At 41.0% G+C, this 12,484-nt stretch overlaps 1 protein-coding gene across 1 annotated transcript; it reads left to right on the forward strand.

The window, feature by feature from the left end:
• Positions 1-5,534: 5,534 nt before the first annotated feature.
• LOC147897439 (pentatricopeptide repeat-containing protein At4g16835, mitochondrial-like) lies at positions 5,535-7,096 on the forward strand. The gene has a single exon (XM_087380454.1). It carries the CDS (start codon positions 5,707-5,709, stop codon positions 6,922-6,924), a length of 1,218 nt encoding a protein of 405 aa, XP_087236580.1. The 5' UTR covers positions 5,535-5,706; the 3' UTR covers positions 6,925-7,096.
• Positions 7,097-12,484: the final 5,388 nt, after the last annotated feature.

Below are 12,484 nucleotides of genomic sequence, written 5' to 3' on the forward strand. Positions count from 1 at the left end.
CTTAGTGGAGTGTAGATGGGTTTGTGAGTAGATACAAGGAAAGATTATGCCATCATAACATAGGAAAGGGAAGCTTGTTCCAAAAAGGTTGTGGAAACAATTCATGATGTCCACTACTAATGCACGTGATGTTGAAGAGTAGTGAACCATATTTTGGATGCTTTCAATTGTTAATGCAACATCTTTGGACATTATTGTAAGCATATTCCAAGGTGAATTAGTAGATGAAAAACTTGATGCAACATTCTCAAATAGCATTGTCAACAATTGTTGATATGTTAGACATGGAAAAAAGTGTAGAAGACAAAATAGTACATTTGTATTGGATGACTATTTGACCATAAAATCTACATTTGTAGACAATCTTTTCATTTGAAGAAGACATTCTAAGTCCATGTTATGAATTGTTTTACAAACAACAAATCAATTTAAGATCAAAACATCTCAATTGTACTAATAGAATTGAATTACTTTGAAGGAATGCTTGCTTTATATTATCTTGAAACAAAAGAAAGTACATCATGCATTTGCCTCAAATGCAATTACAAATCCCAAACTGTTAATAGTAAAGCTTCCACTAGGCTTAGAACTACTAAGCTTGTCGCGTGCCATCATGAGGTCTTGCACATATAGCTCAACAAATCAAACACTCATGGAAAGCACAATGTCAACATAAGGGCCACAATGCGCACTAGTACTTGCTCCTCGCCACGACGAACAATATCTCTAGTGATGCAAGGAACTTGTGCAATAGTTTAGGGGCCCTTGTAGGAGAAGCAATAAGGGTGAAGAAGATCTCAGGCTAACTCAAAATTCTCCACATGCCTCACAAACATACTCAAGCAAATCTGCGTTGATGTTGGTGAAGTGTAAAATCCCAAAGACCTGCAATGAAAATATGTAGAATTTGTTGTTACAAGATTTCAAAGAAAATTTCCTAGCAAAAAACTAACATAATGTTAGTCACTTTAGTCCCATATCCAAGTCATGCTATTTGGGTCATGAAAGCTTGCTTTAAGCCATCTTTGATTGAACCATCAGGCACATTAGCCAAAATGGTAAAATCAAAAACACAAATTGTTCCTTTCGCTTTTAGAAAGGACACATTCTTTAGCACGAACATCACCACCCCTTCATCATTTAAACTCTTGTACAAGTTGAGTAAGAGTACTTTTTCTTTCTTTCACAAAAGACAACTACAACATAAATAAGAAAAAGTTGGGCTAATGGAAATATGACTAAGTCAAAGCAAAAAAAGAATTATATTCTACCAATTAACTTACTGCAGCTCTATCTTCGTCTCTTGGTCCATCTGCAACTATGATTTGGTCCACCATTCCTTCATCACTTGCAGCTTTGATAATAACAATGGCAATTGTTCCCATCACGTTTGATATTGAAAACTTGGCAAAGTTAATCATCTCATTTGCCCAAGGAACATAAGTAGAAAGGGAGTGATCCGGGAGTAAATGAAGATTGCCCTCAAAAGGTTCCCCTCTGATGATACAAGCGGTGGCATTAACAAGAAGGGAAAACTTTGATGTACCTCCCTCGGTTGGTCCTTTTGGCACAACACTGGCACCTTCCACCCCATAGAATTCCCCAACTTCCAAGAAGTTTACAAATTGGTGAATGTAAGTGGAAGGTACAAGTAATGTAACTGTATGTGAACATAACTTGTCTGTGAGATCTCCCTTCAAGAAAGTAGGATATTTTGGATTGTTGACTTTATATGTGCCATATTTGCACAATAATTTGCCTTCAAAGACAAATCTATGAGGTGCACAATCCAATAGTTGGCCTATCCCTAGAGATATTAAAGAGTTACCACCTTCTACAAAGTTTTCTTTACTTGGAACAATAGCTTTTGCAATGGATGCAAAATTATGCGGGGATGGTTGCATTTTACTGACATCTTGAAAACCATTGTATGAATCTACTTCATCACAATCTTCTTTGCATTGAAGTTGCTTGCTAGTTGCAAATAAGAAATTGAATGAAAATAAGATTTCTACAATTAAAATATATCCCAAAAACAAATTGTAATGTAATTTATTTCCATTATTCAAATTGTAAGAACTTACTTATATGGATTGAAACTTAATTATTCCAATCTTGCATCTTTTAACATTCCAATTGGTTATTGTATTGCTAGTTGCACGTAAATTTCTAAATAATTTCAAGTAAAAGAATGACTACTATCTCAAGAGATTATATTACTTTTCCAAAGTACTTCTTCTATTTGTCTACCACATTACCAAATTATATATTAACTAACTTGTCAATACATTTCCCAACAATAACAATAGGTTGCAAATTTATGAAATCATTCCAGATTGTTCAAGAGGAACTCAATCAGAATCAACATTGATTACTTCATGAGCACTACTTCTTGGAGTGCAATTCTTTTGCTCCACTAATGAAACATGCATAGTCTTAGAGGAACGTTGAATGCGAGATGTGATTGTTGATTTAAAACTAATGCACTCCAGGTTCTCTCATAATAGTCTTTTCTATGAATTCACAAAACAATTAAAAAACACCAAATCAAAATTAAATAAAGAGGATATATATAAAAAATCAAGTTAGATATTCACCTTGAGCGTATGCCTCTTGAGCGACCTCTTGAAAAGAACTCTTCAAAGAACGGCAAGGAGCCTTCGTGATTGGAGAATTTTTCAAGAGGTTTTCTTTTGGAGGTTTGCTTGGAGATGCAAGAAGTAAGTTTGGCTTTAGAGAAGGTGGAGATGCAATTTCCTCAGCATAAGAAGAAGCTAAAATAGCAGGGATTCCTAAAAAAAAAGCAATAGATTCTATCAAAATCAACTAAGGACTAAAGTATATTAAATAAAAAAATTTGCAATTCCAACCATCAACTAAGTTCAAGAAAAACACGAAGTAAAAAACATTAAAGAACTCTATCTTTCTCTTTCTCCTGGTCGCTGTCCAATTGTATTCACGTGCACAGGAGGGAGGTGAGTTGTGTAGCACTAGGACAACAATAATCTACAAGGAATAGGAGTAAAACTGTAGACGGATTGAGAGGTAGTATGCAGGGTTAATGATAGTACGCAATTGCTGTGGAGGGCAGACAGTATGCAAGCAAACGAAGCACTTGGCTTCAGATTGTGTGACAGTGTCACCAACAGTGCATAGCTTCACAGTGGATGAGATTGTGTAACAGTGACATTCAGAGTGGTGTTCTCGTAGCACTTGAATAAGCAGAGCATATGAAAAGAGTATGTTAGAAGGGTTGAGGCAAATGGCATGCACTGGAGAGGGACGCAAGAAAATGAAACTTCAATAGAATGTGACACGGTACCCATAGTCGTGACACATAGCGTGTCTTATCTCACCTCATCGAAAACCAAATATCCAAGGCAAACAACAATCGAAAATTGCATTTTGGGAAGAAAATGAGATTCGAATTCAATGGACATTAGCAAAGTCATCAACTACCAATACAAATAAGAAAGAACGTCTACTTTGAATACAAATCAGAAACGAAAAAACGTAGTTCTTTCGATTAACTAAGCGGGATTGCATATAGAGAAGGAGAACTGTACTTTCACCAGGAGCACGATTCAGTAAGTCGAATCCAAATAGGAAACGTAAACTAAAACCTAAATTGTACTCTCACTGGGAGTTGGTAGATTTTCATTCAGAGGCTCGTCTGTGTTGTCTACAACAATTGTAGTCGATGGAGTTATAGGTGACTCACAAATTCGAGGACAAATTTTGACAAGACCTGCAGCCAACGAACACGTTAGAATAACAACAAAAGTTAAAGAAAAGAAAAACGCTGGAAGCCAAACGAAGAAAACACATGTTCTCTTACCTTTCACAAAGGCACTGCTATCGGTGGTGTCCATGTATTCAGTGGAAACATCCATGTCAAATCTCTCAATCTTACAGAAGCAGACTTTACAAGTACGTTACGAGAAAGTGAGAATTGCTTTATAGCCAAAATTTGCAGAGTTCAATTGGCAAGGCCCTCACCTCCTACAAAATTAATAACATGGGACATGCACACAGGTAACACTAATCACTAACCAAGAACATGCATCTCTCATGCAAATGAATCACTGATTTGACGACGTCGTTGTTCAAATCCTATCTGTAATCGCAAATCTGCAAGGAATAAGCTGCATTTGATGCATGCAAGAGGTACATGCCGGCGTTGAAAATTCTATAGAATCTGCATCCTATTTCTCCAATCGGCAAGTGTAATTGCATTGGTGACAAGTTCATCTTGTTTCTCCAGGCTTTCATGCATAGAATCCATGCTGATGTTGCATGCAGGTGTCCTCGACCAATTCTCTAGGCTTTCATGCATAAAATGCACGTAGATGTTGCATGTAGGCGTCTTCGGCTGTCGCAAATGCCAGCTACCTCTGCAAGTCCACTACCGCCATGGAAGACAAACTTCTTGTAGAAATCAATTCCTAATTAAGATAGGCGTGGAGTAGAGGAGTGCAAAGCGGATGGGAGAGGTGAGTAGAAGACTGGAAAGGAGAATAAAACAGGTGTGGAGCAGAGGATGACGAAGCAGATGGAAGAGCATAGTAGAAGACAGGAGAAGAAGATGAAAATGGCACAAATGCCATGACAATTCCAATTTATTGAAGCCAATGGCCGTGTGTCACATGGAATACCAACAATTACAATTTCCTATGAAAAATAATAGCCAATTTCTGCTTTGCTGAATTCCAACCGATGCTAAGGCTACCCTGAGGGCAGGCCAAAGAGAGGATGAGCATCAATCTCACGAGGGTGACTTGAAGATTCAAGGGAGGCTTTGATTGATTAGAGAATCGAGAATAACATTGATAGAAAATATTTTTTATTGTGAAAATATTTGCATTTAATTTAATTATTGCAAGGTGCAACTTGAAAGGTGAAATCCTAAACTTTGTAGATTATTGATGCTTTTTTGGATGATGTGTTTTTTTCTAGAGCCTTATTGATGTCATTGATGGAAATATAGACATTATTTCAAGTAATATCGACCCTAATATCGACAAACACCAATATCAATGGTATGACCCTTAAATAAAAAACCGAGGAAGGAGTGTCGATGATAAGGTAGTAGTGATGTGTGTATACCCACCCATGCTTGCCCATGGTGAATCCACAAAGAAGTTTTAGACAGATTCACACATTATAGTAACATCATGAGCTTGATTAGGGCAGGCATTGTGCACCTAGCTAGGTGTGGCTAAGTGCAGGAGGCTTCTAGCCTGCCATCCTGGTGAGGCACTTCCCTTCTGCAAGGCACACCTAGGTAGGTGCATGGTGCCTCCCCTATAGAAGCTCATGATGTTGAACACTCTAGTTTCCACAAGGGAAAATGTCCAATAAGTCTTGTGTGTGTGTGTGTGTGTGTGTGTGTGTGTGTGGAGAGATATTTGGGAGAGGTATAGGGTTTAGGGATATGTGAGCTTTTTGGGCAGATGGGTGAGGCTCAAATTGAAGAAGAAGAAGATAAGATCTTTTGAAAGGCCAATAAATATTCAAGTTTAGGGTTTCAATAGTTCTCTCCCATTTTCCGAGTGTGAGAGCCATACAACGGCAGAGGAGCTCCCATCGTCTTCCTCATCTGAGCTCCCTGGCTATGGCGATGCCCTCCTCTTCACTGTAGCTCCATCTGGTTCTTCTCCCCTCCTCCCTTCTTTTGCTCCCCCTCTTTCCCCCATTTCTTCCTCCATGGCTCCCCTCGCTGATTTGTCCCTTCTCCATTCCATCTCCTCCATCTCCCTCGAGAAATTTCACTCCGGATCTTCTGCCCCTTGCTTGTCGCTTCGCCCCCCCCCCAAAATCCGTCGCTTCCCCCCCGTCTCCGCTTCCGGCTCTGCCTGTGAGCCCCTCGAATGGAACGACTCCGGCTCCAATCCCCTCCCCGGCTGGCTCCAGGGCGTGTCTGGGAACCTTGCCTCCTCGCCTCTCTTGCTGCCCTGGAGAAAGTCTTCCGAATCTGCTGTGGCTTTGAACCCCGGAAATTCGCTTGAGGAAGCTAGCGCGGTTTCCGACGGAGAGTCGCCGGTTTTGCCGATCACCGAACATTCCGCTCGAGGAGATACAGAAGAGGCCTTCAAGTTCCTGCTACGTGCGCCCTTTACCAAGGAAGCCGAAATCGCCAAGATTTTCAGTTTGATTTTCGATCTCCTTGGTAACGCAGGACAGCTGCAGGATTCTTTGGGAAACATGCAATTTTATATGGAGTTCCTAGTTCAGATGGCTTTTTTTATCACTTGCAGGATCTTGGGACTTGTCCCTGAAACGGATTATGCAACAGAATGTGACTGCATGCGGCAGCCTCAGCTTATCGCTCCTAATGTCCTGCGAGCGGAGGGGAACCTCTCTGAAAACGTCGAGGGGAACGTTTCTGAAACCGCTCCCAAGAGCTCGTCCGATACCGTTCCCAAGACCTTAGCTGATACCGCTCCCACTGGCAATAGATGGGAAGACAAAGCAAGGATCCGAAGAATGATGGAAGAAAAGGGCATCAAGAAGGAGCCAGGGCAGAGTCGGATTGAGATAAACGGCAAGATGCATGTTTTTGTTGCAAATGACAGGTCGCATCCTCAAATCAGGGAGATTCATAGATATTTAGACACACTCCACAAGGATATGAGGGAAGCAGGTTACGACCCTGATACCCGCTTTGTACTACACGATATATCAGAGCCTGAGAAGGAAAGGGCCCTTCAGTTTCACAGTGAGAGGTTAGCTATGGCTTTGGGGCTCATGATGACTCCTCCAAGGGCGACTCTCCGCATTGTCAAAAATCTTCGAGTATGTGGCGACTGCCACACTGCTACTAAGTACATTTCCAAAATTAGACGTCGAGAGATAATTGTGAGGGATGCATTCCGGTTCCATCATGTCAAGTTTGGGGTATGCTCCTGTGGAGACTACTGGTAACGTGGGCACATCAAGTATGAGGTGCTAAATGTCAAGTGTATCCGACGATGGTTTGAAAGGTTATTTCTAAGATAGGAATGGACTGTCTTAGTGTCATTTCTATGCGATAATATACATGCTTGTATATTCTGCGTAGCTTTTCTTTTTTGATTTCAAGAACAATTTCCTCGAACGATTGGAAGGTCTTATTTTTCCAAATTGATGTCGTGTGGAGTTAGAGGAATCATTTTGTGTGGACTTTTTTAATTTTGTCAAAAGGACAGCTGAATCAGTTGGCGTAGATAAGAAAGCCTGAGTGTCTTGCGATGCCTTACAAAACACATCTCGTCCAGTGGAGGAAGTCTTGTCTTGTTGGTGGAGGTAGTGGAGATGTTGCACTAGGTGTGCCTTACCCTCAGATATCATACTAGGATTTGACATTGCTGAATTAAAGTCAGTGTCCCATCATCTGGAGCTTCTATCTGAGCTTGTATGAGCTGTAAGGCAGTTGTGGTGGAATTCTCATATCGTATGTTTTGCAGAGGTCTGGAATGTTTGGATACTGTGAACACGTTGCTTTGCTGTGTCTTGATTCCTACTGTCTTTTTAAATGCTAGTGTGTTTTTGACTAAACAAGTTTTGAAATGATGGTGTTTTTTAATGGTTTTTTTTTTGTCTACAAGACATTTCCTCTATGTCCATGTCAACTGCATTTTTTACTAGAAAAACTGTATCCAACTTGGTGCTAGCCTTCTCCTTTAGTGCTAGCCTTCATCATGGCTGAGTCTGCCCTTCACCTCCGGATGCCGACAGAAACTCAGTACGAAGACTTTGTATAAATGGATGCTCAAGTATGTGTGGGTGTGTGGATTTGTATGTGTGAGAGCATATTTTTATACTATGGTCTACACCCACTGTTGGGCCCTGATGACGTCAGTGGGGATGTCATAGTAGCTAGTCCCTGCTATGCATGATGGAGTTTATGGTTTTCAACCTTGTGAGTGACTATCATGAGATTGAAACTGCACTATGTTGTGTTTTTAGAGGATGAGTTTGGGAATGTTCCTGGATTCATCTAGGTATATGTATCCAACTTGGTGGCTATGCATCTGATGATTAGACGAACAATGACTGAAACTCTGGAGATTTTGTGCTGCAGACTCTAGAGCTATAGGATTCCAGGATGGTATGAACTGTGGTTATGTCTTGAGTACTGTAGTAAGCAACCCATTCTAATGTCTATTTCCATTTGCCTGGTTGCTTACTGAGCAAATCGTGTGTGACTGCTTTTCCATCTAGGCTTCATCAGCATTGATGCAGCACGTTTGGCAGGTGGGAGGTATGTAGGTGATACAGTACCTCATCATATCGTTTCATCTTGTGGATAGACTCTCTCTCTCTCTCTCTCTCTCTCTCTCTCTCTCTCTCTCTCTCTTTATATTGTGTGTGTGTGTGTGTGTGTGTATTCTTTCCCACTAGATAAACAAGATTGGTGCTAAGCTTTTCCTTTCTATGTGCAGTGGGCTACTGGTTTATAGGATAAATTGCCGGAACATGATAAGCATGAATGGTCGGGTGTCTTGCCTTGTGAGCCCTGCTTCATTTTTGAATAGTATTTACTGTGATAGGGCATTCAACCGTGGATTAAGGTCAATGTCTTGTAACGTTGTGAACTGAATTAAGTGAGCTGAGCACATGGGTCAATGAAGGTGCCTGTACAACTAATCGTTATTTCAGAAATTGTGCTTTAGCTTATGATAATTATATAGAAGGGGTTGTCTGGAATGTCTCATGGTGTATTGACTTGTTAGAATTAAGTTTTTCCAGAGGACTTCATAACAAGCTGTGCATTGTGCTGACTAGCAGCATGACCTGTCTTTGACAGGTAGAGCTGGGTCTAGACATTATATTATACGAGTAGCATGACCCGTCTATGACGGGCTAGGGACACCTTGAAATAGATTATGCATTTTCTAATGCATCCATTGAAGGAACTTGTTTCAATTCATCCAAGCGTGAGGGCACATAATGTAGTATCGAGCTCATTGAAGCATTTGTTGAAGTTTTGGGACATTTCCCGATGTCATTGAAAATTCTACTGTGCTTTCTCTTTCAGATCTCCCCCCCCATTATGTACAGCCAACTCTCTCATCCGATCACTTTTGTCTCTAATGTTCAACAAGCTCACTACTACTCAAATTGCTCTCTTCAAGAATTGTCGAGATGCTACATGCTAAAAAGAATTCCTCTTGATTGCCCTTTCCAACTTAACATCACACCCACATCCCATGCCTACATAGTTCCTAGCTCCCTACGATCTCTCACCACATTGCACCTAGTACTATGTGGTTCTTCAAGCCTTTGTTCTTTGTTCTTGTGGTCACCCATTATGTAGAATGGAAGACATGTTAACAAAGCACTATCAAACTTTTGCAAGAATTCCCCTACCATCCACACTACGTACTCAAGGGATTCCTCCTTACTAATGCCATGGAGTCACTTTCCCTCAATACGTCGACATAACATGAACCAATATGTTAAGCTTGGATACCCTCACCTCATCACACAATTTTGGATGGTACTACTCAACCTCCTCATGATCTACATTTTGTTAAAGGCCATTATCTTGGGCCTCAAGATTTGTGGTAGCTTTGCGTTCAACTTTAATTTGATTTAGTGGGTGCCCAACTTTGTTTCGAAGTTCTATTCCTTGCCACCGCAATGTATGTCATTTACATCTAGGTGTGTCTATGCCATCAATTATGCTTTCTTTGTACTTGTACCTTCTCTCCTTTTATGGGATGCTCTAAGCGATTGAGGCCTCATGTGACAACAACATAAGGAGGTCCAAAATTCAAAGCTAGCACCAAATCCACAACCAAATCATAACTAATGGTTCACAATCCACATGAGCTTAATCGCCTTTGGTAAGAAGCCCAAATCAAACACTCGGGAGCTCCATCCTCCATCTAGTAATATCATGATTGATGATTTGGGACACTCCACTCCCCGTGCTACTTCTAGTGCAATCTTGACCTTGATCTACCATGGCAGAGCTCTTGTTCCCCCTACTCCTTCTGCTCTCTCATCATGTGACCATGTAGCATCCCATTCGGCATGAAATTGTAGACCAACATAGATCCTCTAATCTTCTTCGTTCACAATACTACAAACAACCACATAGCTTCTTCGCTAAAGGTTTCCCCAAGTACTTTGGCGCAAAGAAGAGATGATTGACTCACAAATGCTCTGCTCCTTATCTACAAGGTGGATGTAGAATTCTATCCACCTCACCATCCTCACTGGAAGGGCAAATTTTGTAGTTGTCATCATGCATATGATGCTCCTCTATGAAGGAATCGAGAGGGGAGTTCATGGTGGTAGCTATGCTTCCCAGCAAGAGATGATTCCATTTCAAGACATGACAACCGTCCGAAACCTCAAAGCTCCTCTACAACAATTCTCCATTCTATGCACCATCTTTGAGAGACTATTTGCTACTGCTGCTACCTCAAAGCTCTATTACTTTAATGAAAGGTGCACTGCCATAGATTACAATGAAGATTCGGTTAGCCCATGTTTACCGAGCACCTGCCTCTGGTTTCTCAGTTTTGTTGCATGTTTTGCGACTTTAAGTAGCGATGAATCATTTAGGAAATTTTGGCTTTTGTTTGCCGTATGCTTGCTTTGAAGGAGCGATGGAGAAGCTTGAGATCATCCTGAGCTTCAAGAGGTTGATTTGTAGACTTTTGTCTTACAAGCTTTTGCAAATTCTGGCATTGACAACTTGTTCCAAATGAGGATGTCCTAACCATCATAGAGAGCTCAAAAGAAGCACGAAGAACTCACATTACACAGTCTGCTTGAGCATCTATAGCAATAAAAAGAAGACCTGTCACACCTGAATTTAAAAAGAGACTTAATACATCTATTCGGCTATTCATTTGTGAACTCCTGGAAGGTTCTGTTGATCTTTTTTTTACCATACTTGATAGTGTGGCATCATCAAACATAAGTAGAGGTCGTGCGCAAAGATAGTTGTAGTGGCCACTGTTGTGTTGCCAAACCAAATATACACCCTTTATCTCGATCGAAGTGATGCTAAATGTTGTTGCACCTCCATGGATCAGATCCCCAACTATAGCTCACTCATCAGAGAAGGGTTCGGTTATATAAAAATCTCATAGTGGCTCAAGTTTTTGATCTATTTCGAAATTGCCTCTTTCGAGTGCACAACTTTCTTCAATAGTCCAACTTCCACAAACTTTTCTACAGCCCAACACTCAGTATCAAGCTCCTCCCCATTCATCTCTCTACCATAGACAACCAATTATTATCAATTGCATTAGCGATAGCTAAAGATTCAAAATCTTTTGCGTTCATCTCCTGCTTCTACTTGTGACGGTGAGCATAAATAGTTAAAAGTGATCAAAAATCGATTGACGGGGTTTCGATCTCAAAACTACACCCTCCTTTGAGAAGAGTGATCGACAATAATATTTTGATTCGCCAATCTTAAAGCAAAATCAGAAGAAGTTATATGCCATGTAATGCATCTTGTCCCTCCACCATCATCGAATCATCTTCGGCTATGACATGAAATCTTGCACCCTCGAATATGCCTACTATAAATCATTTTATCATTCCAAGATCCAACGCCTTAATCACAGTTGCTCATCTCCCTTTCCATCGCAATAGAATAGATTCTTTTGAAGAAACTAAGAAATGCCAGTTGCTTTACAAACAATGCCACTTCCTTGGCACTTGCCATGATGGAGAAACCCCTCCCCTCTTCCCCCTGTATCCCCCACCCCACCGTGCGCCACCTACTCAACCCTCCCCTCCCTCATGCGCCCTTCCTGTTAATGCAGAATGTCATTGTTGCTCGTCAATCACTGCTCATAACATTTATGCAAAATTGAGACACGCATCCAAGCCGACGTAAACATCACCAAAGCTTATTACCTAACATTTGTAGCCTAGTTGTGAGGATGGAAGGGCAACTCGATGGAGTCAATCATCTGGTTGGTCATTTTGAAATGCGCAAGGAAATTTTGCAAGGTAACGGAGGAGCCGGTGACATCAGAATGATAGGGTAGGCATGCCATGTAAAGGGCCTAAGGTGTGCAAGGAAGGGTGGTGCCATCACTCGCAACATGGCTCATTCCCTCTCTTCTCTCTCTCTCTCTCTCTCTCTCTCTCTCTCTCTCTCCTTCTCTCTCTCTCTCGCTCTCTCTCTCTCCCCTTATTCTTTTCTCTTTCTCTCTCTCTCTCTCTCTCTCACACACACACACACACACACACACACCCTCCCCTTCCTCCGTTGGTTTGGCCACTTGCTCATTAGATCTCCCCCTGACAACCCCCCCCTCTTCCAAACCCCTCTTTCAATTTCTCTCCCTAGTATTTCCCTCTTTTCACCCACTCTCCATTCATTTCCCTCGCATTTCCCTTCTTAAATGTTCCCTTTTCCCTTTATTTCCTCTTTATTGTCTTACTCTATTTATTACTTTTTAATTTCCCCTTTTCCTACTTTTCTTACTTTCCTCCTTTTTCCTAGTTGTCTTTATTTTCCCAATTT

Source organism: Dipteris shenzhenensis, chromosome 10 (assembly GCF_047967505.1).
Source record: "Dipteris shenzhenensis isolate YYH24624 ecotype China chromosome 10, Dip_SZ_1.0, whole genome shotgun sequence".
Lineage (NCBI taxonomy): Eukaryota > Viridiplantae > Streptophyta > Polypodiopsida > Gleicheniales > Dipteridaceae > Dipteris > Dipteris shenzhenensis.

What these genes read in the sequence shown, in the direction of transcription:
- LOC147897439 (XM_087380454.1), top strand. Translation starts at nt 5,707, where the DNA reads ATGGCTCCCCTCGCTGATTTGTCCCTTCTCCATTCCATCTCCTCCATC.